The 11,734-nt window shown below is 46.7% G+C and overlaps 1 protein-coding gene across 1 annotated transcript; it reads left to right on the top strand.

Annotated features, from left to right (window-relative positions):
- The first annotated feature begins 9 nt into the window (after nucleotides 1-9).
- On the top strand, nucleotides 10-10,440 carry LOC115205168 (elongator complex protein 1-like). The gene is given in 36 exon segments (XM_029770870.1): nucleotides 10-420; nucleotides 606-767; nucleotides 889-1,041; nucleotides 1,295-1,376; nucleotides 1,487-1,567; nucleotides 1,671-1,756; nucleotides 1,855-1,954; nucleotides 2,071-2,096; nucleotides 2,099-2,163; nucleotides 2,303-2,423; nucleotides 2,536-2,629; nucleotides 2,857-2,931; nucleotides 2,934-3,086; nucleotides 3,362-3,526; nucleotides 3,708-3,792; nucleotides 3,886-4,050; nucleotides 4,131-4,237; nucleotides 4,406-4,506; nucleotides 4,651-4,704; nucleotides 4,890-5,126; nucleotides 5,260-5,412; nucleotides 5,520-5,599; nucleotides 5,728-5,865; nucleotides 7,396-7,481; nucleotides 7,563-7,711; nucleotides 7,891-8,014; nucleotides 8,113-8,210; nucleotides 8,294-8,495; nucleotides 8,606-8,730; nucleotides 8,822-8,882; nucleotides 9,005-9,118; nucleotides 9,264-9,375; nucleotides 9,498-9,625; nucleotides 9,850-10,001; nucleotides 10,081-10,145; nucleotides 10,277-10,440. Coding segments are annotated over 35 exon segments (4,020 nt in total). The 5' UTR covers nucleotides 10-420; nucleotides 606-617; the 3' UTR covers nucleotides 10,410-10,440.
- Nucleotides 10,441-11,734: the final 1,294 nt, after the last annotated feature.

The raw sequence follows: 11,734 nt of genomic DNA, 5'->3' as shown, positions 1-11,734 counted from the left end.
CCTGCGTCGTCCAGGTTTGGCCGTCATTATAAATAAGAATTTGTTCTTAACTGACTTGCCTAGTTAAATAAATAAAATACAAAATTAAGCCATTACAATTTTGTTAAACAAATTCGACACTCTCTCAATGAACTTCATACAAAAACTCCTCGCTTTGTGAGCGAAAAAACAGATTTTGAACCCAGTTATCCCTCTCGAAGCGCCTTCCTCTGGAATAGCTGGCTTGGACCGAGTCAGTCGTCAAAGTCATTCAATTTTCCTCCGTACAGGAAGAGGGAGACATTGAAATAGGGCTCTACGTATTTCAGCATTTTACCCTCAGGGTTGTAGGGTGAATCATTTGACAGTGCAGCAGCATGTGTGTTGTGTTGTTGATGCAGTAACGCTAGCTTTTGTAAATGTTATTAGAGCTACGCAAAGGTAGGTTACTTAGCTTTGTGTCATGTCATGTAACTTATTCATTTTAACGTTAACACTGAATGCCATGGCTTGTCTCTGCACGCACAGCTAGTTAGTTAGCTACCTAGTTAGTTAGCTATTGGCTAGCTTGCTAGCTACAGATGCTAATCAACGCTCATTGCCGCAATCTGTGTGTGGGTAAATAGGATTTGTGTGTGATGCGCAACTTGAGGTTGCTGAAGAGCCATCGTTGCTTGAAGCTGCAAGGCCCGGGCACGCCGCAATGTTTCACTGTTCGGACGGACACAGGCACCGTGCTCATCGCTTCAGAATACTCCGTCACAGAGTTGGACACACGAGCTGGCCAGGTACTTTACGGCATAGAAGTGTCCTCCAATCCTAGTCCTGGAGAGCCACAGGGTGCAGGTTTTTGTTCCAGCCCAGCACTAACACACTGTATTCAACTATTCCTATACCCATCATGTTCAGGTGGTGAATGAGGTGTCATTGACAGTGGAGCGCTATCTTCCAGAGGATGGCGGTGGGACAATTGTTGGTATCCAAGACTTACCAGACCAGGAGTCTGTGTGTGTGGCTACAGCCACTGGTGATGTCATTCTCTACAATCTGAACACTAACCAGGTATCAAGATTTGAAGTAGTAACCCTGTTTGTAGAAATGACGTAAGATTGCTCTGTCCCGTGTGGCTCAGTTGGTAGAGCATGGTGTTTGCAACACCAGGGTTGTGGGTTCGATTCCCACGGGGGACAAGTACAGAGAAAACATTTATGAAATGTATGCATTCACTACTGTATGTCGCTCTGGATAAGAGCGTCTGCTAAATGACGTAAATGTAAATGTTCTGCCTCTGTTTTCACGTGGGTGTCCATCTCAGCTGGAGTGTGTGGGCAGTGTGGACAGTGGTCTGTCAGCCATGAGCTGGAGCCCGGACCAGGAGCTGGTCACTCTCACCACTGGTCAGTACACCAACCACCTCTAGATGATGGTCATTTATTGAATAGTCTATTGTTCATGGGGTCTATCATGAGCCATCGGAAGTAATGCTTGCTTTCTTGATACCTTCCAGGTCAGGACACCATTATCATGATGACCAAAGACTTTGAACCCATCACGGAGTTTGGGATCCATCAGGATGACTTTGGAGAGGGTAAGTGATCAAATCACATTAAGATGGGACCATAATGTAAAATCCCTGTGTATGTACACTACGCATATGGTTGACTGACACACCTTTTTTTCTGTGTTTTTAGGGAAGTTTATCACAGTGGGCTGGGGGAAGAAAGAAACCCAGTTCCATGGCTCAGAGGGCAAGCGCACTGCCCAGAGGAAGACTATAGTAAGGAGTATTATTCACCTTTTGCCCTAAAAAGAGCAGTTGAACACTATTTGATGGTCTCTGTCCCTCCCCTCTCTCTCTCTCTCGCTCTGTGACAGGAGGTGCAGCCGGCCATGTCGTGGGACGACCGCAGGCCGAGGGTGACTTGGAGAGGAGACGGGCAGCTCTTCGCTGTGAGCGCTGTTTGCCCCCTGACTGGTGAGAGTCAATGTTTTTCACAAACTCTGAGGAGTGAAGTGAAACAATTACTGTAAAACGATAAATACTGTAGATTGTGTTGGTGTCACGTGCATTGCATGTGTGTGGTGTTTCAGGTGCCAGGAAGGTCAGAGTGTGGAACAGAGAGAGTGTGTCTTACAGTCGACAAGTGAAACCGTCAACGGTCTGGAGCAGTCACTGTGCTGGAAGTAAGATTTCTGTGGAGAATCCTTCAACATCTTTGAGCACCTTGTTGTATTATATTGTAGGGTTTAGGTAACTAAAATACGACGAGTATCACAACATGGTTTGCGTGTGAGCTATATTGACACCAATGCCTTGTTTCAGACCGCCGGGTAGTTTGATAGCGGCAACACAGCGTCATCCTAACAAGCACAGTGTGGTGTTTATGGAGAACGGCCTCCTACACGGGGACTTCACCCTGCCCTTTGGCAAAGAACAGGTCAAGGTAGGTGACGGTCACACAAATACTATACACACTGATCTAAGATCAGTTTAGCATTTTTTCCTTAATGGATTTGGGGAGGGCAACTGATCCTAGATCTGTGTGACTGTTGCAGGTGAAGGAGCTGCTATGGAACAGTGACTCGACTGTGTTGGCTGTGTGGCTGGAGGACATGACACCGGGAGAGGGGGGTCAAGTCAACACGTACAGTAAGATACTCTACCCATTGCTCCCAATATTATTTCTTACATTTATAACATTGGTTAATCAAATTGTCTTTCAGTCAATTTGTTGCCTTTTTTACCAAGTAGATGTTCTAATATGTTAAACTGATCTGGAGGGACGTTCAGCATACATTGTAGTATCAAGGATGAAGCCAACCGCAGCACAGCGTTTTATTTACCCCTGCCTCACTCCCTCTCCGTCCCTCCTCCAGTTCAGCTGTGGACAGTAGGTAACTACCACTGGTACCTGAAGCAGAACCTGTACTTCGGCAGCGACCCCAGAGGGCGCCAGCCTACGTGAGCTGGGATCCTGAGAGGCCCCTGCGGCTGCACCTGGTGACCCGAGGCTGGGTCAGCCTGAACTACGACTGGGGCTGGAGCACCGACCGCAGCCATGGGGAGGACGGGCATGACGACGCCAACGTGGCCGTGATCGACGGCGGTGAGTCAGTCAGACACGGAACTTGTTTATAATCATCTTTTGACGTGTGTGTATATATATATACATACGTACGTACGTGAGTGGATAGACGAAGACGTGGTTTCCAACCCCATTGCTTTCACAAACCGTACTGTGTCAGATCGCTGATTTCCTCAAGGACAGGAAGGAAGGAAATGTGCATTTTTAAGTATTCAAAAAGGGTTAATGAATTAGAGCAGGGGAGATAAGGAGCATCTAAAACGCATCGAGCTTGTCTGAATGCCTCTGTTTTGTAGACAAGGTCCTCGTATCAACGTTTCGTCAGTGTGTGGTGCCCCCGCCCATGTGTGCCTACGACCTTCAGCTTCCCGCCCCCGTCAACCTGGTGACCTTCCAGCGCCAGAGGACCAATGAGCTGGCAGCGCTCACAGCCGACGGACACATCTCTGTCTACGGCCAAGGTGGGCCATCTGAAGTTTCCTCTTATTTCTCTGCCATTACTCTTCTCTCTCTTCGCCCCTAATCTCTTGATACATGTATCTCCATGGCCGCTTTTTCCTCTACATCTCCTTTCCCACTCATACTGTGCTGTTAATTCATTAAGACGGGTACTGGGTACATAAAGTCTGGTTATGTGTTCAGGTACTGAGGAACTGAGTGAGCCTGCAGCCGGATTGGGAGGATTCCGATCTGTCACACACGCCCCTAAGCTAAAGGCAACCTACAGGTACAATCGGGACAGTCATTCATCCAAAGCTTTTTCTATTATGACCCTCACACTAACGTTGTATTGCGCCCTAACATTGTGGCTGTGTTGCAGGGTTGCGGTGGATCAGGAGGAGCCCCTGGCTCTGCGTCTGCTGCTGTGGCTGAGGGAGGATGTGTTCCTGGGGGTGGGGGCCTGTACAGACGGGCCGTCCCAGTCCAAGATGCTCATCCTGGGACCCATAGAGGCCCAGGGCCCCCAGCCAACCCTGGAGATCAGGTAAGGAGGAATTATAGTTGACGACAACAATGCAACATATGTGCTGTCAAATGTCCCCCTAACTGTTTCTATATCCCCAGGTCACATGTGGAGGTTGAAGGTCACGTGATCAGCATGTGTCACAGCTCCAAGACGGGCCCGGTGGCGCTGCAGCTGGAGGACGGCCAGATCAGGAAGTTCCTCTGGGGTCAGTAACGACTACTTCCTGGGTTATGAGAATATTGCTTGTAGACTTGCTTTGCGAGTTCGATCATGATGTCTTTTCTGTCTCCAGCTTGAACAGCCCTGTATGTAAAATTGAAATAATAATTATGATAAAAAATATTATAATTTGATCTGTGTATGGTGTCCCCAGACTCTCTGATGCCTAGTGTGGTGGAGTGGCAGGACTCAACAGGCTGCAGAATCAACTTCCCAGATCCCTGTGTGCAGACGGCCCTCTTTACCATAGAAGAGGTAACGAAACAATCTAACTGAATACTGTTTTCACAGAAAATGGCAATATTACTATAACTTGGTGATTTGATCATTTTGATTGTGCCAAAAGTACCTACCTCCTGGTCTCTAATCAAGGGGAATTTTTTTGGGTATTGTCAACAGGAGCATCTGTTAGGGCTTACGGACCGATCTCACCTGTTTGTTGGTGAGACAAAGGTATGTCTATTGTTTTTCCTTGGTGATTCAGCGCAGAGTTACCATTGTGATTGATGCAAACACACCTCTTACTTGAATTAATTAGCTGCAGTGACTGTGGCACTCATGTCATATTCATTAAAAACATTTGACTTTATTCACCAACCTGATTTGTGTCATTGCCTCCCTCTGTTCGTCATCCACAGGTGGCCTCCAACGTTTCCTCCTTCGTGGTCTACGATGACTTCCTGCTGCTCACCACACACTCGCACACTTGCCGCTGCTTCCGACTCACCACGCTCACTGTCAAAGGGCTGCAGGTGGCCTTGGCTGCTGACTGAGGTCAGAATCAGAATGACCAGAATGACGAGACTCTCCGCAGGGTAGAGAGGGGCTCCAGAATCGTCACTGTGGTCCCCCAGGACACCAGGCTCATCCTACAGGTCTGAACTGTTCCGTCTGTCATAAAACAAATTTAAAAAAAAAACAGGTTACATCATCGCTATTACCCATATTGCTTAGCACTACGCCTCTGGTCGTGTTGATTTTTTGATCACGTTGGATGTGTGTCTGCAGATGCCTCGCGGTAACCTGGAGACCATCCGCCATCGAGCACTGGTGTTGGCTCAGCTCCGAAAGTGGCTGGACAGTCAGAAGTTCCGAGAGGCCTTTGAGTGCATGAGGAAGCTGCGGATCAACCTCAACCTGATCTACGACCATAACCCCAAGGTGGGTAAACGCACAACCAGGTCGCTTCTTCTTTTTCAACTCGCCTGTCTGTGACCTTCTGGTGTAGAATGGCACATGCAACAAGACTGTGGTTGGCTTTCGGGCAGGTGTTTTTAGAGAGCGTGGAGACTTTCCTGAGACAGCTGGACTCTATCAATCACATCAACCTGTTCCTCACAGAGCTCAAGTAAGAACGTTCAGCCTTTTTTTTTTTTATTTTTTTTTCCTACAACGATCACAAACGATGCCCATTTGTAATGTATTTTTAGGAAATTGTCATTAGTTTCAGTATGTACTTATTTTGTCCTTTTTCAGGGAGGAAGATACCACTACAACAATGTACCCTTGTCCAGTGAACACTACAGGACAGTCGGCCCCTGCGGCTTGTGGGAAAAAGGTGGATATTGTGTGTGATGCGTTACGCTGCACCATGGAATCTATGGACCAGCACAAGTGCGTGTTCTCTTTATGGGTTATCCTTATCCTTTTTGTCATTGAAAATAAATAACATTTGTTTTGTATTGCACTATTTACGCAGCATTTGAACTCAACTCAGCAAAAAAAGTAACGTCCCTTTTTCAGGACCCTGTCTTTCAAAGATAATTCGTAAAAATCCAAATAACTTCACAGATCTTCATTGTAAAGGGTTTGAACACTGTTTCCCATGCTTGTTCAATGAGCCATAAACAATTAATGAACATGCACCTGTGGAACGGTTGTTAAGACACTAACAGCTTACAGACGGCAGGCAATTAAGGTCACAGTTATGAAAACTAAAGAGGCCTTTTTACTGACTCTGGAAAAACACCAAAAGAAAGATGCCCAGGGTCCCTGCTCATCTGCATGAATGTGCCTTAGGCATGCTGCAAGGAGGCATGAGGACTGCAGATGTAGCCAGGGCAATAAATTGCAATGTCCGTACTGTGAGACGGCGCTACAGGGAGACAGGACGGACAGCTGATCGTCCTCACAGTTTTAGACCACGTGTAAGAACACCTGTACAGGATCGGTACATCCGAACATCACACCTGCGGGACAGGTACAGGATAGTAACAACTACCCGAGTTACACCAGGAACACACAATCCCTCCATCAGTGCTCAGACTGTCCGCAATAGGCTGAGAGAGACTGGACTGAGGGCTTGTATATCTGTTGTAAGGCAGGTCCTCACCAGACATCACTGGTAACAATGTCGCCTATGGGCACAAACCCACCGTCGCTGGACCAGACAGGACTGGCAAAAAGTGCTCTTCACTGACGAGTCACTGGAGCAGGATCGATTTGGAGGTGGAGGGTCCGTCATGGTCTGGGGCGGTGTGTCACAGCATCATCGGACTGAGCTTGTTGTCATTGCAGCCAATCTCAACGCTGTGCATTACAGGGAAGACATCCTCCTCTCTCATGTGGTACCCTTCCTGCAGGCTCATCCTGACATGACCCTCCAGCATGACAATGCCACCAGCCATACTGCGCGTGTGATTTTCTGCAAGACAGGAATGTCAGTGTTCTGCCATGGCCAGCGAAGAGCCCGGATCTCAAACCCATTGAGCACGTCTGAGACCTGTTGGATTGGAGGGTGAGGGCTAGGGCCATTCCCCCCCAGAAATGACCGGGAACTTGCAGGTGCCTTGGTGGAAGAGTGGGGTAACATCTCACAGCAAGAATTGGCAAATCTGGTGCAGTCCATGAGGAGGAGATGCACTGAAGTACTTAATGCAGCTGGTGGCCACACTAGATACTGACTGTTACTTTTGATTTTGACCCCCCCTTTGTTCAGGGACACATGTCTGTGGAACTTGTTCAGTGTATGTCTGTTGTTGAATCTTATGTTCATACAAATATTTACACAAGTTTGCTGAAAATAAACGCAGTTGACAGTGAGAGGACGTTTCTTTTTTTTTCAGAGTTTAGTATTGCACTTAAATCATGTTTCTTTTACAAGATTCTTGATAGAGAAAATAATATTGTCATTATCATCCTCAGGTACTGTCTGTCTATTTTGACGTCACATGTGAAGAAGACTGTTCCTGAGCTGGAGGTTGCCCTGCAGAAAGTCCACGAGCTTCGAGGTAAAACGGACACAAGCAGATCAGCAAGACGAATAAGGAATTGTTATCAAGATATCTGAAATGTAACGTGTGTATTTGTAGTGAACCCACCCAGTGCTGCCAACGCAGTGAGTGCGGAGGAGGCTCTGAAGTACCTGTTGTTTTTAGTTAATGTCAACGAGCTGTATGAACACTCTCTGGGCACCTACGACTTTGACTTGGTCCTCATGGTGGCCGAGAAGTCCCAAAAGGTGAGTGATAGTCGAATTGTACTTCACTGTACAGAACAGTACCTAATATAGTTACCGTGATGAAGCCATTGCTGCAGAAACTTTGGTGGACGACTGGACGTTCACTGCAAATAGAGAAACATACATTTTTATGGGTATTAAAGCGATTTGATTCTCCTTTGCCTTCCCAAACATTCAAGGACCCCAAAGAGTACCTTCCCTTCCTGAACATGCTGAAGACTTTAGAGCCCAACTACCAGCGCTACACCATCGACAAACACCTCAAGAGATACAGGAAGGCCTTGCATCACCTCAGCAAGTGTGGTGAGTGTGTCCTGCCATGGTCATCTCAGCATGTCATCAAGCGGACAATTCATCATTTGAAATGAATGACCTAAACTGGGTGTTGTGTTTTGTGCCAGGTGAGGAGCACTTCACCGAAGCCCTGAATTTGGTGAAGGACCAGAGGCTGTATAGTGAAGCCCTGGGGCTCTACCCAACAGACAGCCCTCAGTACAAGGTAATGCACATTTTTAATAAATAAGTAGCCGCACTGTGTGCTACTGTTATGTCTCTGACCTCTAACCCCTGACCTCTGTCCAGGCGCTGAGCTGTGCCTACGCCGAGTACCTGGTGGAGCAGCAGCAGGCGGAGCAGGCAGGGTTGTTGCTGTGGCGCTGTGGCGAGGCGACCCGCGCCCTCCAGGCCTTTGTGGGCAGTGCCAGCTGGAGAAACGCCCTCTGTGTGGCAGAGCAGATCCCCCTGCCTTCTGACCAGCTGGCACTGCTGGCCAGGGACCTGGCAGGTACAGTGGCTACTCCGCGCCTCACAGCTCCACCATCAAGTCTTTAAAGTTGCTGTGATATTCAGTATGTGCTGCTCATTTGGTTTCATATTTCCCCCTTATCATTTCAGAGAAACTGATAGAGCTCAGAAGATATACGGAGGCGGCCATATTGTTGGAGTGGTATGCCAAGGACTGTGAGGAGGCCATCTCAGCTCTGATCACAGGTGCAGTCTGGGAAGAAGCACTTCGATTGGTGAGTTAACAAGATGGCTTCCATCGTTCAACACACTCTTCAAACATTTCCCAAACCAAGACAAAATGACATTCTCTTTTGTCTGTTCTAGGTGTATTTGTACAACAGACAAGACATCATTGAAACGAACCTCAAACCAGCTCTCTTGGAAGGTAAAACCCCCATTTTGCATGACAAAGTGCTAATGAGATTTCAATGTTCAATATATTTGTTATATAGGTCATCTTCATGGCACCAAATGTATATGCATTGTTTCTATCAACACTGTCTTTAGCATGTAGTTCTCAGACCTCTTACCTGGAAGCACAGAAGGCGATGTTCACTCGTCACAAAACCCGTCTGTCTGTGGTACGGGAGCTTAAGGAAAAAGCCAGGCTGGAGTTACTGGGTAAACCATTAATTGTTTCGTTACTTACGCAAGTATACCGTTTTATAGTAGTTTTAAGACTCTGACAATTTGGCTTGTCCATGTTACATTGACCTGCCTCCCTCGCTCTGTTTCTCCCTGTCTCTTGTTCTGTCTCTCCTTCTAGATGAGGATGTCCCAGACTGTCCGGAGGCAGAGCTCTACTCAGAGGCCAGTAGTGTGATGACAGGCAGCCATGCCGGCTCCAAGTACTCGCATAGTAACTCCCGCATCTCCTCGTGAGTCAGCACTTTACACATCTGTATAAATGACATGAAATACCTAGTGGGTCAAGATGTGGGTTTGGGAGTAAGGTGTCAGCAGTCTCACTATGAGATAGGAACTGACCTCTGTATCTCAGGAGGTCGTCTAAGAACCGCCGGAAGGCCGAGCGCAAGAAGCTGAGTCTGAAGGAAGGGACCCCCCTAGAGGACGTGGCCCTGCTGCACGCCCTGGCAGAGATCATCCACTCTGTGGACAAGATGAGAGGTGGGAGATGCACACCCTTACCCCTTCCCCCTTTATTTCTCTCTCTTTCATCCCGTTGGCCTACTCGCACACAATGATTTTCTCTGAAATCCTCAATGGAATTACAGTTACCTGGTTGAAGTAGTTTTTAAGTCTCATTTCATGTTTGTTATAGTGCTACTTAAACGGTAGAGGGGTGTGGGCAGCTCCTGTGTGATTTACATTGTTTTGTTCCACCCCTGCAGAAGAGATGCACAGCCTGCTGAAGGCCCTGGTGCTGTTCCAGTTTGACAGACAGGCGGGGAGGTTGCAACATGCCTATGGGGAGGCTCTCCAAATGATAGAGGTGGCCCTTCCCGAGGTGTGGCAGGAGGGTCTTCAGCAGACCCAGGCACCGGTGAGAGACACACACACACACACACACACACAGACTTGTTCTTAGAGCTCATTTAACCGGTTTCCATTTTGTTCTTCAGGTCACAGGTCCTAACTCCACAGCCAACAGCATCATTTCAACAGCCAAGACCCTCAGCAACCCAAGGTGCGTTTTAGTAGTATTCCTATTTATTGCTATTGATAACATAGTATTTATTTGTTTAGCAATAATAGGTGCTAAAATGTTCTTATTGCCTTTTTAGTTTTATTAATAAAATATGCTCTTCCTCTTCGCAGATTCAGAGACCCCACCACCCCCAAAAATGAGAAACGGTGTCAAGTGGAAGCTGAGTATTCTGAAGTAGCTTTTTGTCATCGCTGTTTTCTTGGGGTTTTTTTTAACTGTAAAGCAATGATCATCTTATCATAAATGTATCCTATTAATAAAGATGGATACTGGATCTCTTGTCATTCTTGTATGACTAAGGTATTACGAACAGAGCTCTGTCTTGTTAAATGGTACAATTTATAACCTCCAAGCCACAATGTGTTTTGACGCTCCTGGGATGCCACAACCGTAGGCCCACTGCATGATGCCATTTCATGGAAGACCAGTGAACATTGTGCCTTTGCATATTAGGATTTTTTTGTAGTATGTCTCTTCAGTTTGTCATATTTATTGGTACAGTTCATGACCATAATAGGAAGTCTTGGATCATGGGATCCAATCATATTTGGCTGGAATAGCACCTCTGGACAAAGAACACTCCTTACCCAATGAGAGAGAATCCCCATCTGGAAGCTTGTATTGCACCTTGTCACTTTCTCTTTTAATTCAGTGTCTATATCAGGCTCCATACAGTAACATTTTGCCTTGATTAAATCCATTAGGCCTAATTTGTCACAATCTTCTCCCAGACTCCTGCAGTAACTTCTGTAAGTAGAGGTCAAGGCTTCATCCTGCACGACGTGTAATTTGGCATGCAACGGGGACTGGTAAGGGCGTCCGTGCCCTCACTCCAAAACCAGTCCACTGGTCCTACCATAGGAATACGTGGATACAACCGACTGGTGCCGAAGCTCTCGAACATGATTTCGGCTAGCTTTTTTCTGGTGGTCGGACTTAGTCGGGTCACGTAAAAGCGCGTCGTGCTCTTCGCTTGGGATACACAGCGTTTTGAACGTAGTCTCTCTTTGGCATCCCATTCTGTTACTATGCTATTATCCCACGTCAGCCCGGTGCATATGTTTGGGTTTTCTAAGATTTCACTTCCCACATAGCCGCGTTTGTAATCCAAGGAGCATTGGCGCACCAAACCCATAACACTGGGAATTACACACGAGGGCACATCTGCCCCAGCGAACCCGGCTTTCAGGTATCTTGTCCCGACATCGATGACTACACACTAGGTGCACTAACCATTTGGGAAGCAGCTAAGACTTTCTCTCCTACATAAAAGTAACAATTATTCAATTTGTTAAAGGAGCTATATGTAATATTTCTGCATTGTCATTCCAGACTGCATCCTTAATACCAGAACCCAGCAAAAATCGGCTTTTTATTTATCTGCATGTCCAGCCCTTATATTTAGCTTATTTACCATTTCCCTTTTAGGACAACCACAGCTTCAAGGAGAAAACAAAACAATGACGAAGTTGCATTCATGAGTTTTATTTACAAAGCAAAAACCTGAAAAATGAATTTATATGAATGCAGAAAGTGTTTGCTCACGGTGAATTGAATATCCAACTAGT

This window comes from Salmo trutta, chromosome 13, assembly GCF_901001165.1.
Source record: "Salmo trutta chromosome 13, fSalTru1.1, whole genome shotgun sequence".
Taxonomy (NCBI): domain Eukaryota; kingdom Metazoa; phylum Chordata; class Actinopteri; order Salmoniformes; family Salmonidae; genus Salmo; species Salmo trutta.
The sequence above is the reverse complement of the archived record's forward strand: the minus strand, read 5'-3'. Positions and strand labels throughout refer to the sequence as shown.